Here is a 22,341-nt window from a genome sequence, read left to right on the forward strand (position 1 = left end):
CAGAGTTCCAATCCCCTTCTCTCCTATACAACTTATAGGCAAGAATTGGGTTCCAAGGGCAGGTGTCTCTGAAGGAGTGCTCAAACTTTGCAGTCTCTGCAAGAATAAAGGGCAGGAAATAAAAATGTCAGAGAAGGGGCTGGAGAGATGGCTCAGCAGGTAAGAGCACTAGCTGCTCTTCCAGAGGCTGGTTTGGTTCCCTGCACCCACATGATAGCTAACAACCATCTGTAACTACAGTTCCCAATGATCTGACACCCTCTTCTGGTCTCTGTGGTCACTGCACACATGTGGTGTACAGGCATACAAGCAGACAAAACATCTATATGCATAAAGTAAAAATAAAACTAAAAAAGGTGTCAGGGAATATTTCAATGATTCATAAGTTGAGCCATTGTTTCATTTCATGTCCTGAACCCACAACAGATCCAGACTTTCCTCCTTGCTATCTGTTCCTTCACTTCTAGGTCATTACCCCTCTGCACTTGTCCTTGTAACTTCTGAATATAGAATACAAGCTGACACCATATTCTCCTTCTTATGATGGCAAGCAGTGACCCAAGGGCCACATCTAACCAGCTGCCCATATTTGTATAAAGTTTTATTGAAACAAAACTGTCCTTCAGTGTCCTTCATGGCTCCTTCCACTCACAGGAATGGAGCTGAGCAAATAGAATAAAGACTGTCCCTTAGCACCTAGGATGTTTACCATGTGGTCTTTTAGAAAATAGTTTGCCAACCCCTGGACTTGATTGATTATTATTACTGAATAATAAGCCACATAAAGGAAAGAGGCGTGGATTTTACTCTTCTGTTCTGAGTTTGCCCCTACTCCAGAACTGGCAATTAAAGGTTTTAGGCAATATTCATCAGATGAACAGTATCTTAAGTCCCAAGATATGGTAGCCACTTAGTCAGAAAACAACAGGAAATTCAAGGTCATGAGTATCTTCTGTCTATGCAGCCATCCATCCATCCATCCATCCATCCATCCATCCATCCATCCATCCATCCTACCTACCTACCTACCTACCTACCTACCTACCTTCCTTTCTTCTTTTGGAAGTGGGGTCAGGTTGAGTTTATTTTTAGAATACTGGTTCCTCCCTGGAGGCAATATCCCCTTTCCCTTTATTATATTTTTTGACCCCTGCTAGCTGCCTTTTATCCTAGATCTAGAAGGCAGGGTAAAGCAATAATCCTCAGGGATTGTCCATGTGGCTGAGAGTCTACACACCTGAGATTCCAGACTTGTGATCTGTGGGCTCTCTCTGACCATCCAACCCAAGGGCATCCCATTTTTAAGGTTAGTCACTTCCTGGTGGCCTCATGATCTGCTATTTCTGTGCTTCTCACAAAAGTTTTCCCGGAGGAAAAGACAGGGACTCCTAAAGGCACATAGTTACCTTTGAAATACCTGAACTGTTGGGACCTTGTCTCCCATCTGTCTCCTCCCTCTACATGCTTCCTGCATGATCTCATTCATTCCCAAGGCTTCCCCAGCCAGCATTTATGCCAGTGGCTGCCAAAGATGTAGTTCGTGGTCCCACTTCTTTACAGATTTATAGATCCCCATTCAAATCCCTCTAGGGCATCTTTATCTCAGTTAACTCTAAGTTAACATGACTCCAATCAGGCTGCTGTCTGTTCTCGTTTGTTCCAGGCCATTTATATGTCAAGACTTTGACCATGAGTCTCTACCACCAACCCCCCAGACACCTAAGCTAGAATCCTTGAAGTTGTTAATTATCTTTCTTTCTGACTATTGGTCATGAATTAATTCTGTGCCCATTTTACCTCCCAGTGGTTTTCAGCCAGCATTCACTTACAACTCCCCTTGTGGCAGGAAGTTGGTACTCTAGAGTAGATAATATGTGCAGAGTGGCTCAGCTAGGGTTGGAGTGGGACTATAAAATGAGCCTGAGTCTTTGGAGTTCACCTTCTCTGTCATCTTGATATACACCCTACCTGTCCTGGCTGCATGAGGCCTGAGTTTGGTATTTATCCCATTCAGTAGTACCCTGCATCTCCTAACAGTATTGTCAGTGACACCTCCAAAGAGAAGCCTGGCAGTCTTTTTCCCTAGCTTCACAGCCTCTGATGCCATGCTGGTGAAGTCTGTGAATACCCTGCAAGACAAGGCAATGCCAGGATTTCTTCCTTCTCTTTCCCATACACTGTCCTGCCCTGCACCTGCATGCCAGCCAACTGGGTTGGGCCATGTACTGAAAATGCCTTTGCTCCGTGTGGGACATGCCCACTTTCCCTTAGCCCGGAAGGCTTGCCAAGCCCTGACTGAAATAGCTCCTATTCTGAAACCTTTCTCTTGATCCCTTGAAGCAGAGGCAATGGTCTCTACTTCTGATCAGTGCCTTACTTGGAATGGAAATGATCCCACCTCAACTGGAGTTGGGTGAAGACCCCAGGGAACCAAGGCCCAAGCTTCCTGCCCCGCCCCCCTGTACCCTAAAGAAGTTTCTGCAGCTGGTGGATAAAGCATGCTCCGCCTATGTGTGATGAGTCAGTGTTCATGATCCTACTCCGTAGGTCTTTCCTAGGAACTTGGTGAGGCCATATGTGGAAGGTACTCAGCTCTGCATGGGGCCTGACACATAGTTCTTGCGAATGAGTAGTAGCTTTTACTTTAGGGTTGTACTTCTTCCCTCTCCCACTCATTTGAGAAGATAATGCCCTGGTTAAGAATCCATCTGATTCTGGAGCATGCACACCATGGTGTGTGCTCAGGAAATATTCCCTGAGGAAAGAAATGCTCTGGCCCTGGCCCTACGTGCCACCATGTTATTTTAACCATCTTACCCTTCTCGTTGCCAACATCAGGAGAGCTTGTTAACGGTTACTGACATCATACTGGAGTGCCTTCTTTAAGAATAAGAAGGAATTAGGTTTATCTGAGCCCAAAGGAAATAAATACATAAAATCAATGGAGAAATATCTCCTGGTCTAACTTCTTCCTTTTTTCTTCTTAATAATGACTACAGACTGAAATAAGGAGTCCCAGAAGCCAGGAACTCAGCTAAGGGCCCCTCTCTGCCCGGGCTCATTTTTGCTTCATTTGGCTGTCCTGCATGAAAGGTGTTGCTGTGACCCCCCCCCCTTTTTTTTTGCTGAAGAGTAAACAGGGTTGAAGGCACTCAGAATGACAGAGCTAGCTGGCAGTCGCATAGATGTCGTTTCCTGGCAAGAGTCTTAGTTTTGGTCTCTGCACAGTGCTGCAAAAGCCTCCGCCAGCTTCCCTGATGGGCCTGTGCTCACTTTGGGGACCTTGTATCTTTGTGCAAGACAAGTGGTATCTGAGCCTTCATTTTGGTGGTGGCCTCTCTGGAGAATGTGCTGCCCTTCTAGAACACACAAGATAGCTTGTGTGGTTGGTAGGTTTGGCTCGTTGATAAACTTGGCCATAAATGACAGAGGAAGAAGACATGAAAGGCTTTTCCCTTCAGCTTAGGCATCACTCACTTGCCAAGTAAAACTTGTATACATTAAATGCGTCTTCCCCTCCAGCAAGTTTCAGCTTCTCAGCGCCATGAAAATTAGTGACGAGAAGACTCTCCTTTGAGACTTCCCCCTCTGTGACATGGAAAGCAGCACATTTAATTAAAGGTCTTATGAAATGTTAGATTTTCCTATCAATGGTACTTTCTTCCTTGCATCTAAAGAGCATAGGGCATATGTGAGAGTTATTTATACTCAGCTTTTGCCCATTTTGCAATGATATTAAATGGACTAGATTTCCCCCTATATTCCAACCTTTGCTGGTTGAAGAATATTCTTTTTTGAGGAAGTGACAGGAGAGGGAAGGAACTTCTTGCCTTCATCAAGTATCCCCAACTATGTTGGGTTCCATGAGATGACCCCAGTTACAGATGAGGAAGCTGAAGCCCAGCGAAGTCAGTCTTACTCACAGTCCCCAGTTGTCAGAACCAACATTTGAACGCAAGCCTTCCTCCCTCAAAACTCTCTCACCTACATTCCATATGACACAGGCTTTCAGTCACACAGGCAGGAAGTTCGTCAGTACACTATTCATCTGACTGTGTCCACGCTAGATAGCAGCGTCTGTTTTATCGTTGGAGGTGAGAGAAGGCCATAGTTCTTGTTTGATCTGAGCAGCAAGCCCTTGCTGCTTTGACGTATCCGATTAGCTTTAAAGGTTGACTTATGAACCCATACAGGGAAGCATGTTCGGTCTCATATTGCTGTATAAGCTTTTCCTTGGTTTGTATTGGTGTTCTCATTGTGTGTAGCTTTATCTGGCTAGAGGTGAGTGTATCCAGCCATATAAAAAACTCTTGTTCAGTCATTACATTTCTTGGTGTCTTCTGGGCTTCATCTTGAGGGAGAGGGATTCTGGGATAGACCTCAGATGGGTGTTGCCAACCCCTTTTACTATTCCCAGCGTGGCATGTCTGTGTGAGATTTATGCCTGTCTTATATTTACAAGAGGAAGTATCCCATTTAATTTTATTTTCACACTAAAACCGAAGTGTTAAGAGAACATAGTGTTTTAACACTCTCTCGGTTATCAGCTGCAGAGCGGAGGTTGCATATTGTCACATACAGTTTTCTGAGTACATTTCTACATTTGTTACCTGGCAACGTGGCTGCGTCGGCACATGAAGATGTGTCGCTTTCTGCCAGTCCCTCCCTCCCTGGGCTGTAGAAGGGAGAATGCCTTCTTCTCTGCAGGGATGGAGACCAGAAGGAGGCACGGAGCTGATGGCCTTAGAGGAAGACTGACCCCCTGTGCACTTTAGCAACACCACCAAACCAGAGGTGGTCCTGTCTTGGCCACAACTGCCTTGAATCTTGTGTCTCTTTCCTCCTGGGTTAGGTGAGGGGTTCGTACCCAGTCACCATGAATCCTTGTTGCTGATCTTTGATCTTCTTCAACTAAAAACAAACTATAGCCACCTTGTGTTCTAGTCATTATATGAGTCATCTGGATCATTTTAATAGTGTAGTGGAGATATCCTTAATTGCTTTCATTTGATCCCCAGCCTCCTGCCTGATTTAAGTGGTATGGTTTTGACTACCTGTGACTTCTGATGATTAAAAAAAAAAAAAAAAAAAAAACTCATAGTACAATGAGAGCCACAGCATCTCTTGCTGAAGGTCAGCCACTGAGCTGATTACAGCCCAACAGAGTGTTTTGCTTGCCAGAATCCTGAATTGAAAACACTCATATAGAATTGGAGCACTAAAGTGTGGTCTTTATGTGTTTTGGGGTCTTCACAACTTACCCATCATCTGACTAATTCCTACCTGTCTGGCCTTTGAAAACATTGCAGTTGTGAAACCCTTGTATTATAGGCTTAAAAGTCTCCTAGTGTGCCAGGCAGAGGTGGCATATGCCTTTAATCCCAGCACTCCGGAGGCAGAGCCAGGAGTATCTCTGTGAGTTCGAGGCCAGCCTGGTCTATAGAGCAAGATCCAGGACAGGCAACAAAACAACACAGAGAAACCCTGTCCAAAAAAAAAAAGGTCTCCTAGTGTACTTATACATTCTAAGATTCAGGAAAAACTTTATGAGACCAAGGGCATTATATTCTCCAGCATCTGTAATATCCTCTTGAAGAATGCTTGCTAGGGAATAGTTTCCATGGTAACGGTTTTTTAAACAGTCTGATGGCATCAACAGGTTAAACAAGAAGTCTTCTGGCTCAGTGGCACATCCTATAAGCATGTCTCCTTAGAAGGAAGCCTAGAGAAGTCTGTGGCTGAGCCCAGGATGCAGCCACTGAAGGGTCTGGCCAAGACAGGCCAAGTTTTACGACCTGTTGATTTTACAATGCAAAGCTTGTTTGTATCAGTTTGTTCATAGAGAGGTCTTTGTAGTCTATTGAATTCTTATTGTCTTGCCTGTTAAGGAAAAGACAGACCGACAGACAGCTGCCTTTGCCTGGAAGGTAGTTAGAACCCAGCACTTAGCTGGAAGGCTTGGTCTCAAATACTCAGCTCCTTGCAAAAACCCAAGGAGCCACTTTCGTGAGGCTTGATCTGAGTCTTTGCTCCCAGTTTGTCGGTTTTCATCAGGAAAGGTTCCAAGAAGAAATCACAAGACTCTTCACCTGTCTTTTCTGTTGCTTGGTTTTGTTTTAATATCCAAAGCGTACTTGAGTCCGAGGGTTCCTAACTTGGGCCTGAGGAGTCCCTTGAACTTTAGAAGTCTGTATCCTGCTGTTTAAACTTCAGGATGATTCCTAACTACATTAGAGCCCTCAACCAGCAGGCTGAGGCGAACTTTAAAGAAAAACCAGGTCATGCCGCATGTTTTTGGTGAGCACAGGAATCAACAAAGAGACGTTACATAACTTCTATTTATGTCCTCCTTGCTCACTATCTGCAGGCAGGCAAGAGTCGCAGAGCTGGGATTTAATGAGCTCTCTGGGTTTGCTCACCTTCCTGAGCTGGTAGGAACCAGCTTGTTCTCAAAATGCGTCAGTAAAGAATCAGGCTGTGGGTGGGCGGCCAGGGGTAGGTGGACTGCATTGTTGCCATGGTGTTGTTTAATTCCCCTGTCTCTCACAGATCCTGCTCTCCCCTTCCCTGACTCCCCAACCCCCCACCCCCTTTTCTTTTCTTTCTTTTTAGTCCATAAGCTTCCTTGTTTCTCACGCCCACTCATGATTTCTTGGAGCTGTCTCAGGAAACAGGAATATTTTCCCTCCCTTCCCCAAACCCCCCCATTGTGTAGTTCCAGGGCCTCCGAAGAGTTTTTTTCCTAAGGTGTTCTTTCCCCACCCTCCCTTGTCTGTTTCCCGTGAGTTTTCATAACCACTCCCTCCATTGCAGGGGCCTGATGGAGGCTTTCTGTGTGCTGCTCGATTGCTCCGGAACCAGGTGGATTCCGTTGCTTCAGGCACAGCAGTTTGCCCTGGAGGAGAGAGGTTGTTTGTGTTGCCCTACATCCTGGTCTGTGCTCTTGCCCTGAGCTGAATGACATCTGTCTCCCCTGGCCACATTATGAAATAGAATCCCACATATTAGAAAAGAGATTCATAGGAAAACAAGAGAGTAAGTTTGTCCCACAATGATGGTTCTTAGGTAATTTGGGTGGCCCCTATTACCTGAAAGTTAACAGGTTGAAATTAACCCACATTTAAAAAAAAAAGTCAAGGGCTAAGGAGGGGGGATACTGGATTTGATCTCCATGTCTCTGTCTCTCTCTCTCTCATACACACACACACACACACACACACACACACACACACACACACACAGGAACACAGGAACACATGGTGACTGATAGCAAGGAAGGTATGCATGGCTGAGGACCCTGTGGCTGCTGGAGAATGCTCCCTACACCTTGGCTTCTGGGGGGAGCCACCTAGGTTTCTGTGCTGACTTTGTGTTGATCCCTACACACAAGAATGGATGGAAGCTTTTCACAAGTACAGAAGAATACATTGGAATGAGAAACTACATAGAAAAGAATAAATAGTTGCAGCAAAATGGGCTTAAGATTTTTTTTTTTAAGTAAAAATTTAAAAAATCAGACCCACCCCAGCCTTGCTTACAAGTTGTGCAGTCCTTAATAGAGGTAGCCTGTTTGAATAATCAAAGGCAGGCTGACTTCCCTTCCTTAACTTGAGCTGCAGACATCTGCATAAAACATCCCAGATTCCAGACTGAGGAGGTAATTTTTTTTCCCCTCTGAGTAACTGGAGGGACTTTCCCTTTGGAAACCTTCCAGCAGAGTTAACTTGCCGGTTGAGACATTTCTCTCTCTTTGCCTGGTGCCGAGTATGGAATGCAGGGCTGTGTGCATACTAGACAGGTGTTCTACCAATTTGCTTGTCCTGGGAGACAAACCGCAGCTTGATCCCTGGTGTGGGGCTAGGCAGTCACCCCACACCCAAGCCTGGAGGCAGCCCTCCGTTCAGAGAACCTCCTTGATGTTCACAGCTGGCTGCAGTTCTGGGCCTCAGCTCCCCTTGGCACTTTGGACCCGACCAAACACAGATTTCCGGAGGTCCATCCTGAAAGTGGCTCTCTATGTTTTACCAGTTTCCTCTACCTGGGCTTTGAGCTTGCTTCTCGGCGTAGCTCAGACACTCAAGGCTGTGGTCCTGTAAAATCTTATGAATTCTTCGCTCCACTGTTCCAAGAACCCAAGACTTTAAAAAAAAAAAAAATACTGCTATTGAAGGAGAATGTGTCACCCTCAAGCACCCGGCGTTTGAGAAACGTGTTTTTATTAATGTTCTTGCAACGTGAGCCCACAGACTGTTCAGCCCTGAGTTTGTAGCTGTCAAGCCTGGGGAGGGAGCCAGCTTCTGAGACGGAAGGGCCCACAAAGAATTGTCCTTCCTGCTCCTGAGTTAATGATGCAAGCAGCTGTGTCTCTGAAGCTGGATTGGTTAACGGTTAACTGGGTGGATTAAAGATCCCCAACCAGGCTGAACCTATCCCAGAGCTAGAGGCAAAAAAAAAAACCCTGAGAAGTGCCAGCACCACACCAGTAGCTTTCAGCTGGCCCCCCGGAGTGGGACACTTAGCAGGACTTTGAGCTTTCACATACCCGGAATTAAACCTCAGCTACTAGATACAAGCAGCTTAAGGGTTTTGGAACTGTGCCTTCCTTGGGGTTGTTATTCATTCATTAATACAATAAATATTGAGTGCTGGACAAAATGCTTGTGCAAGTCAGGGCAGGGACAGTGTCAGTCTTGACTTTAGTAGTATACCATCCAGTGGGTGAGATGGCTAAGAAACCAGCAAACATCCAGTGTATAGCAAAACTGGGAGAGTGAGACACGAAAGCAGAGACAGACAGTCCTTAGGACGGCAAGGGCAGGTGTGGGAGAGACATCTATGCTGGGACCTTCCACACGCAACGGAGCGAAAGCAACTCTGGCCCAGGGCTTGGGTGTGTTGGAGCTGCTGAGGAGGCCAGTGTGGCAGGAGCACCATGCAGGGCGGGCAGTGGCATGAGGTGACTGCTGAGCTATGGTAATATGCCTGTCATCAGGTGGGAGGCTGGATTAGGTGATCTCCACACTCCCTGCCAGCCCCTCCTCGGTGCTTCTAAAGGGCACCAAGTTGGCTCAGGTCAGTGACCTGCTTGGATACATACTACCGTTGCCAGGGCTGGAATATACTGAGCTAACAAAGATGAACACCATGTAATTTCAACCTGACCACCTCCGTCCATTTGGCCATCTGGACATGTCACTGTCAGATGCTTTTCTGGTCATAGAGACGTTGCCTGAAGAGCCCGCATAGTGAAATGGCCTGCTGGCTTGGGGGATGTGATGGTCTCAAGAGTGTGTCTGAAAATGAGTTGAGTTGGATGGTCCAGGCATGGCTGTAAGTGACAGCAGGCTCTCCAACAGCTGGCCATTGGTTTTTGTCTTTGGCCTGAAAGGGGGTATTTATTTTTCTTTGGATTTTAATGGTCTGGTGCACTTGTCACAGTCAAGTGTGTTAAGAGCTGGGAAGGGTGGAAGGCGGCTAGCACTGAATCTTGCCAGGTGCCCTGTAACATGAGGACTGTCACATGTATTTCCTGTTTACTCCTCCTGATAGGCCTCTGAGGTTGTTCTTAATCTTCCTCTTTCCTCCTGAAGATGAGGAAACTACCACTGGATTTTAACAAGTAACTTGGCCAAACCCATCTAGTTCCCAGATCATCCCCATGCACAGGTCTCTGCCTCCCTAAGGATATAAGATGTGAAGCTCTTTCTCAGCCCCAGGGCTTTGCACAGACACAAAAAATGTGTGAGCCAAGTAGTATTCTTGGTGCTGCTATAAATTTCAAGGCAAGGTCCCTGGGAACTTTGGAGCTCTGAGTCAGGAAATGCTGGTATAAGTTAATGAATGGTCTCCTCAGGTACACAGAACAGATATTTGACCTCAATGGTCTGTTCGAAAAATTGACTTCTTCTTCGGGGCTCTTTTGTAATCACCACCGTCCATGTGGGAAAGAATAGCTAGCCACGGCCAGGGCCTCAATCATGGGCCCTCCTCTTTCCAGGGTAAAGACGCCACACTCAGCCCCTCTGCAGCTGGTGTAGAGTGCATTGCTTTATATTGAGCTGCACTTGCATGAGTGAGGGTGGTGTCTTTCCATCCTGCCCTCCTATATCCCTTTGGCCACCTGTGTGTTTCACTGTGGGACACCTTGGTGGCCTCAGGATGAGAGGTTAGGAGATAGGGAGTGCATTTGTTTCATAATGTGAAAATGCTAATGTCCTAACATGTGTCTTGTCTTTCCTTTTCCTTTCTCCTTTCTTTCTTTGGTAGGATCCCACTATGGAGCTTAGGCCTCCATCTCTCGAGTGATAGGATTTCTAGGCCTGTGCCAACACACTTAGTTCAGGGAACATTCCTTGGTTTTTCCCAAGCACTTCTCTCATATTTCTTTTGTGGCGTCATGATGCAGGTTGGAGGTCTGAGGAGGAGACCTCCAAGCACTCTGCACTTAAGATTCCACAAGGAATCCGTGGGCAAGCCAAGTCGGGACTTGAGAGTTTCACACAAACAGCCAAAAGTGACTCTCGGCATCATCGCCCCAGAAAGTGCTTTGGGGCAGCCCCAGAGCCCTATCCCAGATTGTTGGCCATTTTCTTCTTCTCTGTTTGATAAGCTATCCATGGGTTGAGACTCTGAGGCCTTAAATCCTTTGAACAGAAGTCTTCCCTGAGATTTATAGTAATTAATAAAAGGCACTATTGCTGATTTTAAAACAAGGCTCATGCCCATTCAAAGACAAACCAAAATACTTGTTTGCACTTGTGGGAGATTATCAGAGACCCCCGTAGTTCCCTTCCACTTCACCACATGGTTCTTGGATGGCACTGGCTTCACTCTTTTTATGGGTTGTGGCTATTTTACATTCCATTGGTCGTCTTTGTTTTTTCTGGGAGGCTTTAGTTTTCCTCTTCCTGTCTTTGGCCAGAAATCACACCAGTGTATCCCCACAAAAATACTGACCTTTGGAATACATAACAAATTTTGGTAGTTAAATCTGGAGGGGGAAAAAAAGCTCAGAGACACACAGTTCTCCAAAGCAATGGCTTTGTTTCTGAGTGACTCTTAAATCTTACAGGCGAGTGATTGCTGCTGGCATACCTGTATAGTCAATTGCTTCGAAAGACATTTCACTTATTTCTTTATTTTATTTATAGACAAGTTCTCACTATGTAGCCTAGGCTGATCTCTAATTTCGTGAATTTTTTTTTTTTCCTGCCTCAGTCTACTGAGTGTTGGAATTGCAGGATTGCAGTGTGCTATCATGCCTGCCCGGCCTAATTTTTTTTTAAGTATATTTTGTTGGCTGAGATATTGGTGATGAATATGCATGAAACTATTCCTATTCTGATCTGCATGGTGATCTGCATGCTATGCTGTATAGCTGGGGCAGAACTTCCCAGCAAGTGCGAGCTCCCGTGGGCACTGAGAGACAGATGAAGGAGAGAGCCGTTCAGCTTCCTGCTTCAGAAAAAGCATGCGTCTCAGAGAAGGGTGGACTTGGCTGCTAGATAACAGATGAATTATTTTCCTTTGAAAAGCATCATTAAAGGTCTGTTTTGGCCTGGACCCTGAAGACCAGGAACCTAGTGAATCCAAGTGAGGGTATCCTTGTCTTTACCCATTCTCTCAGGCATCAGAAGTCAGGGTCAGGCCTGAACATGTCCTCTGTCCATTCTTGGTTGGCAGAAGAATTGAAAATGGGTGTACATCTTTAAGCCATCAAAGGTGGCTCCACAGCTCAGATGAGGCAGAACTTCATTTCTGAAAAATGACGCTGAGACGTTGATGATTTCCTGTGCACCCTTGGCTTTCTTTGATGGTTCCTCCCTTCCCATGTGGAAGTTTATCTTATGTCTTAGCTCATTCAAGCCTGAAACAGTCTCAGGAAACTTGGTGAAGTGAGAGCTACAGGTGTTTAGTTAAAGCCCATCAAACCTTGCAAAAAAAAAAAAAGTGACCTTTTTTGATTGTTTGTTTTGAAACAGGCATTAACTATCCTCTTAATAGGTAGACAAGGCTGTCCTAGAGCCTATAAATCAATACCTACCTCTGGCTCCTGAGTGCTGGGATTAAGGGCATGTGCCACCACACTCAGCTTAAAACTTGATTGTTTATATTGAGTTTTAATAACTTTTGCAAAGGGAGATATTCCCTTTTTATCTATCCATCTTGTAAATACTGGAGAAAAGTTCATGCAAAAGACTTAAGGGACTAGAGATAGGAGGTTAGCTCACTTAACAAGTGAGCATACTGTTCTTGAAGAAGACCCAAGTTTAGTTCCCAGCACCCATATTAAGGACTTCACAACACCTGTAACTCCAGTTCTCAGGGGCCCAACACTCTCTTCCAGCCTCTGCAGGTACCTGCACTCATGTATCATACCTACCCACAGACACACATACACACATAATTAAAAATAAAATCTTTTTTTTAAGAGAGAGAGACAGACACTTAGGACTGGCTAGGAAGGCAGGCCTAATGTCAGGCTTGTATTCTAGCTTTGGAGGTAGTTCACTTTAAGAAGTAGAAGCTAATGTGCTTAGCTCTGTGTCTTCAGAAATCAGATCGGTTTCTATAGCTAGAAATAGTCTAAACTGGTTTTACTTTTATTTCCTACATTGTAACAGCTACTGGGTAATGCTATTTACCATGTTTTTGCTGTCAATTTGGAAGCTTTCCTAAGCTACCAATACCATATGGGATAGTCACTGAATGTTACTTGAATAGGAGATTTTGATCCTCACCTACTGGATCCATCTATCCTATATCCAAGTGTCTTCCCTTAACACAGGTATTACTGTTAGATAATAATATGACCATACATTTACTTCAGGCTCAGTAGGAGTTAGATCATTTTTCACAGTTTTATAACCGCCACCCTGATGGACCCCCAGCCTCCATGTGATAAAGTCCAGGCAGGTGGTATAATCTCATTTTTTTCAGATACAGAATCCTCAAGAGACAAATGAGGTTGAGTTACCTAAGACCATAGGATTGGCTAGTGAGGAGCCAAGGCCAAAATGTTAATTTCTGAGCTCCAGTTCTCCAGGGCTAGTGTGCCTAACCCAGGGTAATGTTTTGCCTCATGGTTTCTGATCTTTGACTTGTGATCATTATCCTTGGTTTCTAAGACAAAGACTCAAGTCCTACAGCAGTTATTGTGTGATAGTGATTTATTGAGAGCTTATAAGCCCCAGCTCTAGCAAACGTTCAAATGCCAGAAAGGGATTTCAGAGTTAACAAATGTATTAAGCATCCTTGATACCTTTCACAGTGATTCTTCACCATGAGAGTGGTCTACATTTATGCCTATGACAGGGTTGGAAAATATCAGTGGATGGCTTATAAAAAGCTGCAAGGTATCCAGACTATGACAGACTCTTGTTCAGCAGAGATAAGTTTAACAAAGCAGTGGTTGAAGGTTAGAGTGTCAGAAGCATGTCAGGCTAAGTGTGGGGGCACCAAGTAGTATGTATGACTTGCCAAGTTATGTAACTTCTTGGAAGCTCTGTTTCTTCGTCTGTAGAGATAATAATGGCACCTACCCATGGGGTAGCTGAGGATGAATGGAGACAGTGTGTATCACATACTTGGGCAATGCCTGTCAAATTGGCATACTTCCATTGCTGTTGACTACTATGTAACTTACAAAAAGGGTCCCCAGGAAGTGGTAAAATCTCAATCACAGGTCCATAGCCATTGCCATTGCTTTGTTCCATTGGGGAAGGCAGAAATTTAGTTAAGATGCCCCCCAAGTCCCAGAGCTAGTGCTAAAAAGAGTAAAGCAAAGAGGAAAGGTAGGCGCTCCACCAGCTCTTGGACACACCATCATTGGCTCACTGCTCAGCCACATTTCTCAAATTCTCGGACTCAGCCCAAGGACTTAATTCATTCTGCAGCAGATAAATGAGCCATGCCGAGTATACAACGTCATGACTATATCAGTCAGGGTCATGTCTTGTGAAGCAATCAAGTAGGAGAAAATATCTCACTTTCTGGGTTTTCTCAGGGTCCAGTTTGAGTGTTTCTAGAAGGTGGCACCACCGGGTACAAATGTCTCTCTTTGGAGAAGGATCAAAGCCCCACCACCACCCTGGCCCTAGGCTGCTCCTATGAGGAGACATTCTGGATCACAGGCATCTCTACTTCCTTCTATCCCCCTGTCCTGTGGCTGAGATGCCCACAGAGAGGCCCCTCCAAATTGAGCAGCCCAGTGCCTGGGCAGGTACAAGCAGATAGCTCACTTTCCAGGGAGTACCATGTGGAAAAGCCTGCCATTCTTCTGAGTTCTGAGCGCTGGAGCCTCCTTTATGCCGAGGAAGACCTCTGCCTCCTCTTCACTTATTTTCCTGGCTGTATGTCCAGGTTATAGGAAGGGCCTCTATCTGCTGTGGTGGTTTTCTCCAACACCTCAGGCCCATGGTTTAATTAGGGATGTCACCTCTTATCCTTAAAAAAGTTCCCAGCACACTCCAGATATCTTCCTGCTTTCTGCAGGATGCTTCTACTCTTTGCTGGACCCTAACCTCAGGGTACCTCTTGTCATAAAATAAGCCAGGCTGCATTTCTTTGTAAGGTCTCGTGTGGAGGTAGCAGGTGGCCAACAGGCTAATTAAGTAGTAGTTTATTTTCAAGATGGACCAGAATAGCAGGTAATGGTATTATTCTTTTATTTGAGACCTGTCTCGTTCAGTTCATTAGCACCTATCACACTCAGCCCAAGATGGGAAAACTCTCCCCAAGGCAGTGATCATAGAATAGGAGTGCCAGCTCGGACTCTCTAACCACAAGCTTTTGTGGTCCTGAAGAACTGAACTGAGCAACATCTTAGTTGGGTTTCTATTGCTGCGATAAATACCATGACCAAGAACAACTTGGGGAGGAAAGGGTCTATTTCATCGTACACTTCCAGGTCATAGTCTCTCACTGAGGGAAGTCAGGACAGGAACCTAGTGGCAGAAGCCATGGAGGAATGTTCCTTACTGGCTTGCTCTGTTTGCTTTCTTATACAACCCAGTACCAGCTTCCCAGAGGGGGGGGGCACCACCCGCTATGGGATAGGCCTTCCCACATCAATCAAGAAAATGCCCCATAAGCTTGCCTCCAGGCCAAGGTGATGGGGGCATTTTCTCGGTTGAGTTTCCCTATTTGGTGACTCTAGCTTGGGTCAAGCTGACAAGAAACTAACCAAGACAGGCGGTTAAGGAGACAAAGAACTTCTTTTGATGTTTACAAAATCCTTTGCCTGTGTGAGCCTCAGTTTTCTCATTTGTGTAATGTGTAGGGGGCAGCCAAATGGGTATTTTGTAAACGTTGTGACTTAGTTTCAAGAGGGAGTTTGGGTGGTTCTGATACCATCTCAAAGGGATCCTTTATGCCTGCCTCTCTTATATAAGGTGTCTTCTCACAAGACAGTGCATTCTCTCTCTTTTGTTTTGTTTTGTACCTTGGCTGATAATGGCTGTCCTCGTCCCTACCCCCACCCCCCACCGCTGCCTGGAGATGGCTGGGGCCAGCAGCCACTTCCTTACCCTACCCCTGACCCCACTTCCTTCCCTCAAGCATGTCACGTGCAAACCTGCCATACCTCGCGTGTCGCAGCTTGGCAGTAAGCATCTGCCCCTCAACAAGCCCTGTTTCCTCTGTTTTTCCAGCCTCTGCTCATGTCTGCCCACCAAGGCTATCTTCCTGTTGGGCAAGAAGGAGAGAGTCTTCTGTGGCTCTGCCACAAGCCTCTGACCTCCCCTGACCCAAGCGCGCTTGTGTGCAGTGTGCTGGGTTTATGAACGATGCTATCTGTCTTGGCGATCTCCTCAGAGACTGATGAGGCAGCATCTATGAACAGGGTTTTGGCATCCAGTGTGATTTGGAGATAACAGAAGAAGGGTGAGGACAGGTCAGTGAAGGGCAGGCAGATGGCGTTCCCTCGGGTGGCCAGGGATGTGCTGAAAGTGGCCCCATCTGTATAGATTACCGAAGTTAGTTCCCTAGCATTCTGGAACCAAAACAGGCTTTTCTCTTCAGTGTGGTACAATTTTTACCCATGGTAATATGTACAGATTTGAAGAGTGGAACTTGATTAGATATTTTTAAATGTTTTTATACTTACTGTATGGCAACAGTAACAGATGAGCACAAATCTAGAGGCTTGGGCTTACCAAATTCATTGTCTCACAAGTTCAACATGAGTCTTTCTAGATTATAATTCAGGTGCCAGCAAGACCATGTTCCCAGATAGAGGCTCCAGGGACACTCCCCTTCCTGGCTGTTTGCAGCTCCTACAAGATGATTATACTTCTTAGCTAGTCTCCCAGCTTCCCCCTTTAAACACACAGCAATACCACTGCTCTCCCCCTACCTGCTGGCTGCCTTCCCCCATGATGAAGGACCCTAGTGATGACAGCGGGCCCCTGTGGTGATCCGGGGTTGTCTTATTGTTGACGGTTGGATGATTAGCAGTCATTCCATCTGCCGCATTCATGTCTAGTGCACATTGGTACAGTGCACATTGGCAGGATACGGGGATGAGGATGTGGATGTCTCCAAGAAACCCCTTGTTTGCTACATCTGTGCAACTGCCACGCTGATCACTCTGCTTCCTTCACTCCAGAACTTTCTCTTACTGCCCTTTATAGTACTTCCCACCACTACTCAGAGACAACCGCCATTTTGATTCCTGTTGCCATCTAGTGTTTCTCGCCCTGGGATAGATTTGCATCGAAGGATTCCCTGACATCTGCCAGCTGGTATGGAGGAAAAGACTCAGAAAAAGTAAAATCTCCATGTGACAGCTCTTGACCTGGGGGAAGAGGCAATTCACTGAAATAGGTTCAGGGGAGAAAGTGGACATGAGGCCAGGTACGACTAGGTCTTTGGGGCTGTGGACCTGTTTGCTCTGGTCCTCAGCCCCACGTGGTGTGACAAAGCCATACCTTCTCTCCCTTCTTAGCACCATGGACAGGTTACCTCAGAAAGAGGTTTAATGAGATAGCGAGCAGACCTGTGAGGAGTGAGAAGGGCCCAGTCTCTTAATGTCTGGATCTCACCAGGGAGAAGGCAAGTGAATGGCGCTAGCTGACTCTGCCAGGTTGTCCCAGAGCCCTGAGTGGCTCCACATCTGTCCTCTCCACGTGACGCACCTCGTTGTGTGGTCGAAGGCCCCACTTCTTCGCTCTCTCTGCCGTCAGTATCACTTCCCTTCTTACAGAAGATGCCACCACTTCCTTTGAGAGACTGGAAGTCTTCTTCCAGCTGTCTTTGTGTAGCTTGGTCTTTCTGAGAGCCTGAGCCTGTGCTCCATTATACCCTAAACCACTCCATCTGGCTGTTCCGCCGAGGTCACGGTCTTCCTAATTATGTCGAGGGCGTGTAATATATTTAACATGTGTTGTCTTTTAGGGTCCTGAGAATTAACACTCGTCAGGTCCTTGGTTAAGATGCTCCACAAAAGGGTTCTCCTCCTGGTACCTGGTGAAGAGGCCAGTGACCTTGACCTCCTGTGAGAGTGACTCTGATCCTCTCTCTGGGACTTCAAGACCACCATACTATTACTCTACTCATTTTGCAGATGAGGAGAGCAAGACATCAGAGACCGTTATTTTCTAGGGTGACCCCGGGTAGAGGAGCTATAAAGCCAGGCAGTGGGCCTGGGCTGTGCACTCCACGTACTGTGGCAGCCCTTTCACTGGGGTAGAGCAGCGGGAGTGTCTGAGGGACCTGGGATTGAGACCCACACCTTGGAAGAGCTTCCCTCAAGGCACTGATTGCACTTCTCCTTTTGATGAGAAAATGTGTAGCTGAAAGGGGGTGGGCTGGGGGCGGGGGGAGGATACGCATCTCTCACCTTCTTCAGTCACTGTCTTTTTCTTATTCTCTTCATAAAGCTGCTTCAGGTCCATGAAGAGCTGACCGAGGATTGGTATAAATAATGCAGAATAAACAAAGTGGCCAGTTGCAGACTTAACACAGAAGCCCTTGCCCTTCTCTCCTTTCAAGAGAGCTTCTCTTACCCTGGAGGTATCAGCTGACATCGGCTGGGTTACCCCCCTGGATGCTGAGCCCCGTGGTTTGCAGCAGGCTGGCTGTGTGCCACCACTCACTGTCGGGGAAGACAGATGACAGGCTTCGTTTACTTATATAGTTTCTTACTTGAAGTACTTTTTTTTTTCTCTCTCGAATGACCAGATTGCCCCCAAATACTTTTAAAGTTGCCCCCACGCTGGAATGGTAACTGCATGAATCGTCCTGAGGGCTTGCCTTCAAGTGAGTCCCAGGAGTCTCCCTTGAGCAGCCTCTCCTGTGAGCCTGAGTGTGGGAAGGTGTTCTATGGCCTGTGTCCATGGGAAGGCCAGTCCCAGGAATTAAGCAGCTGTGGTTTGGTTCTTCATCCTCTCGCAGCTCATTTTATTTGTGGACGTGTTGGCTCCAGCTAGGGAGAACCATTAGAACTTGGTTTTTGATATTTAAGCAGTTTTTCAGAATTTATTTATTGGACAGCATTTATTTTTCTCAAGTTTGCTGAATGAAAGAAGGAAGCCACTGAGGGGAACTAGTCAAAAGAAGAAACAGAACATTAGGTTCATGACATTCTTCTGTCAGATGTCTATGGAGTGCCTACTCTAGGCTGAGCCTCATCAAGGTGCCGTGGGGGTGGCTGCCGGTCACGGGGCTAAGACACCTGCCTTCACAGAGCTTACGCTTCTGCGCAAGCCAGTGAGCAGGTGGACAGTAAACACAACAGTGAGATTTCGGAGCATCTAGCTCCAGTGAGAACAGAACTGGGCCTTTGAAAAGAAGCAGTTGACCTGGGCTTTGTTTAGGGTGCCTTCATTAAGAAAGGAAGTAACCCAAGTGGTGAGATCAAAAGATGAGGAGGGCCTAGCTATGGAAAGATCTGGCACTGGAATCGTCTGCCGCAGAGCTGTCTTCCAGGAGACCCTTGGATCTCGTTCCTCGGGACAAAAGGATAAGCCTTTAAGTGGTCATTGGGGTGGTACTTGAATTACTGTTTCCTTTCCTCATCCAGTTTCATGGTGGGTGGTATTGGGTTCACTCCTGTTCCTCATGTACTTGACACATTGCCCAGCTCATGACAGGGTCACAGTAGCAGGTGGGCGACTGGATGACATAAGAAGAAACCAGAAAAGGATCAAAAGGCAGCAAAGGACAGTGAAGGACACTCCAGGTGTGAACTTCGTTGAAGAGGCAGGGTCATAGAGGACTCAGTGACCACACGGTCCAGGGGGTAGAGATGGGGCTGGCCACGCAGGAATGCTTGGAAGGGAAAAGTCAGAATCCGAGAGTATACAGAGGAGGGGCCGATCCTGTGTTGTATACAAGAATGAACCAGAAATCAAGAACAAGGAGCAAGAAGAAGAGGACTCGAGCAAGAAAGTACATGAGCACATTGGACAGATGTTGGTCACTATGGTTTGTCAGTGGCCAGAAGAGCCAGGGTAACTGCAACCACCTGGTGGCAGATGGGAACCCCGTGGCTCTGTGGGATGCTTTGCTGAGTTGGGAATTGGGGGATATACACGTAAGAGCTAGAGGAGTTAGGGGTCTTCTGTGCTGAAATAGTGCTTTCCAGCATTGGAAGCCTAGGGCTCCCCTGTGTGGGAACTTCCATCTTGCCAGAATCAGGTATGAAACAGACAGAAAGAGCTCCTGAGGGGAGGCAATACATTGTCTGGAGCTGTGTCTCATTCCTTTGGAAACGAACGTATTGTATTTTTATGTAAATAACTCACAACAGTGCGGTTCTTGCAAGGGGGTGAAAACGAGCACTCGTAAATGAAGGAGAGACACCATATTGTGTTTTCCCATCAACAATATACACTATTGCTTGCAATGGGGCCAAAAACAAATGCACATCCGAGAGGCAGGCTACCTGGTAATTCTGAACATCGTCTAGCTGCTCCTTCCGATCCTGCGAGGCCTTATTTGAAACTCGCTTTTTTCCTTGAAGATTTGAGGCTGCTCCACCCACTGTCACCCTCCTCTAAGTTCCCGCCATGTCATTGCATACCTTCCTGAGCACTTGACTCACACGGCGCAGTCTGGCCTGTGGACTCCTCCAGGTCATCCTTCCCTATGAATAAGCCCTCTGGAGCAGACGGCATGTTTCCGTCCATTGTTTGTAGGGATGTGCACAGGGGTACGGAGAAGACCTTGGACAGGTGACCTCGGTGCCGTGGTCACTGAAACCCCCTCTCTGTTGTTTGTGGAGTTGCCGTATGTGTTGGGGAGCCTCGAGAGGAGTGGTTCTTCGCTGGCTGAAGAGGCTGCTCCACGCGCAGCAGCTTTTTGGAAGGTCCCACGTTGAAAAGCTCAGGCCTTAAACCCCAGAGGATGAATATGTATGTGGTGGTATTTAGCCCCCATCCAGTCCTCAGTCATTTGTAAGGCGCGCGACTGCCTAGGGTCCCCATTTAACTGGGGGGGCGTCTTAAATGAGTTCGTCTCACGGGCCTGTCAGGGTGTTGAGAATCTGTCGTTTCTCCACGGCAGCACTCCTTTTTCTGCCGGTTGACGGAAGATAAGAAGTCAGAGAGGTTCTTCAAGGTCTTTTATGACCGAATGAAGGTGGCCCAGCAGGAAATCAAGGCAACAGTGACCGTGAACACCAGCGACTTGGGAAACAAAAAGAAAGACGATGAAGTGGACAGGGATGCCCCATCCCGGAAGAAAGGTAATAGTGTTCGTGGGGTGGTGGGACCGGAGCCTGCCCGGGAGCCCTTTGTTCTGCTGCGTGCTTTTCATGACTTCCAGAGATGCATTCTGACCAGGGCTTTTAGAAAAAAAACCACCACTCTGGTTATGATGTCTTCCTTCTACGTCGCCAAGACAAAGCCCGACACCTGGGAAGGTCTTTCATGCTTAATCAGTTCATGAATATTCCTATATATGCACAGTTTTAATTTGTATGGGTTGTGTTAGCTACTTTGGTTATTTCTGTGGCAAAAGCAGCCTGATTTGAGTTTGTAGTCCATCGTGATGGGAAGGCAGGGCAGCCGGAGTGGGAAGCAGCCGGTCACATGGCACCCACAGTCAGAAAGCCAGGCAGGCTGAGTGCTGGTGCGAAGCATCTCTCCCCTTCAGTCAGTTCTCCACACCAGCCAAGGAAATGGTGCCACTCACATCCGGGACTCTTCTTCATACATCAGTTAACCTAATCTAGAAACTCCCTCACAGACAAGCTCAAAGGTGTGTTTCCATGGCAACTCTAAATCCTCTCAAGTTGGCAGTCACAGTTAAGATCCATGAATAACTTTTTTGCTGTGCTTTTCTGCTTATTGTTAGCGAAAGTTGAGGAAATACATAGATGTCAGGTGACCTCTCTTTATTTTTCCAAACTGTAAACTTTTCCTCTATAATCTCCCTGCAAAAAATGCCCTGGGGTGGGGTCGGAGGGGGGTGCAGGGGTGGTGGAGGAGTGATAAACCCTAAGTTTAGGGGTCACACAGCCTCAAGCAAATTAATTAACCACTCTGAGCTTTACTTCTCAAGGCTAGTACTAGAGATGTCAATCAAGTACCAGTTGACATTTGGAGAATGTCCCTTGTAGAGGGTATAGGATGTTGAGCAATGTTCGTGACCTCTGCCTGTTAGATGCCATTAGCACACCCGCACTCCCAACCAAAAATGTCTCCAGGCATTTCCAATTAGCTGCTGGGTAGAGTTAAGGACCCCCCCCCCCCGCCCCCCACCAAAATACCACTCTATTTGAGAACCACTAGTGGAATAAAGAGGATAAACAAACAGACAAAAAACTCCCGAGTCCTGCTGAGTACTGAGTGTGAACCAGGCATGCACTAACCCGTGTTCTGTTGCTATAACGAATACCTGTGGCATATAAACTTAGGACCAGGAAACATCTGTCTGAGTAACTGAGGTCTCAGTCTGGTGACTTTGGGACCTGCCTCGGAGCAGCACATAGCCAACAGAGCACCTAGCAGAGGTTAAAACTAGTCCCCTCATGGCAGAGAACCAGAAGAAACCAGAAAAGATGAGAAAGTCACACAATCCTCTCCAGGGACACTCCCTTCCTTCTAACCGCTGACCACCAAGCCCCACCGCTTACAGGTTCTATCAGTTCCCATACCACTGCGGACTGGGCCTAAGCCTTTAACACACACACGGGTCTCTGGAAGCCATTCCTAGATCCAGAGTGTAGCCAAGCGTTGTTCAAAGTCCTTTACCTATCTGTGTCAGTTCATATAAAGCTCAAGTTATCCCTGTACTTAGATAAAATGATTATCTCTATTTTACAGATAAGGAAACTGAGGCACAGGTACAGTTGTAAACTACCGAGCCAGCGTCAGAACCCATGCAGTCTGTTCTCCC

The 22,341-nt window shown here is 46.6% G+C and overlaps 1 protein-coding gene across 18 annotated transcripts in view; it reads left to right on the forward strand.

Annotated features, from left to right (window-relative positions):
• Itpr1 (inositol 1,4,5-trisphosphate receptor type 1) overlaps nucleotides 1-22,341 on the forward strand; it is a 343,419-nt gene that overhangs the window by 243,977 nt on the left and 77,101 nt on the right. For all 18 annotated transcript variants that reach the window (XM_076567490.1, XM_076567491.1, XM_076567493.1 and 15 more), the window contains one exon: nucleotides 20,506-20,686. In XM_076567490.1, coding sequence (XP_076423605.1) covers nucleotides 20,506-20,686 — 181 coding nt within the window. The remainder of the gene's footprint in view (nucleotides 1-20,505; nucleotides 20,687-22,341) is intronic.

The sequence above is a fragment of the Peromyscus maniculatus genome, chromosome 3 (assembly GCF_049852395.1).
Source record: "Peromyscus maniculatus bairdii isolate BWxNUB_F1_BW_parent chromosome 3, HU_Pman_BW_mat_3.1, whole genome shotgun sequence".
NCBI classification, from domain to species: Eukaryota; Metazoa; Chordata; class Mammalia; order Rodentia; family Cricetidae; genus Peromyscus; species Peromyscus maniculatus.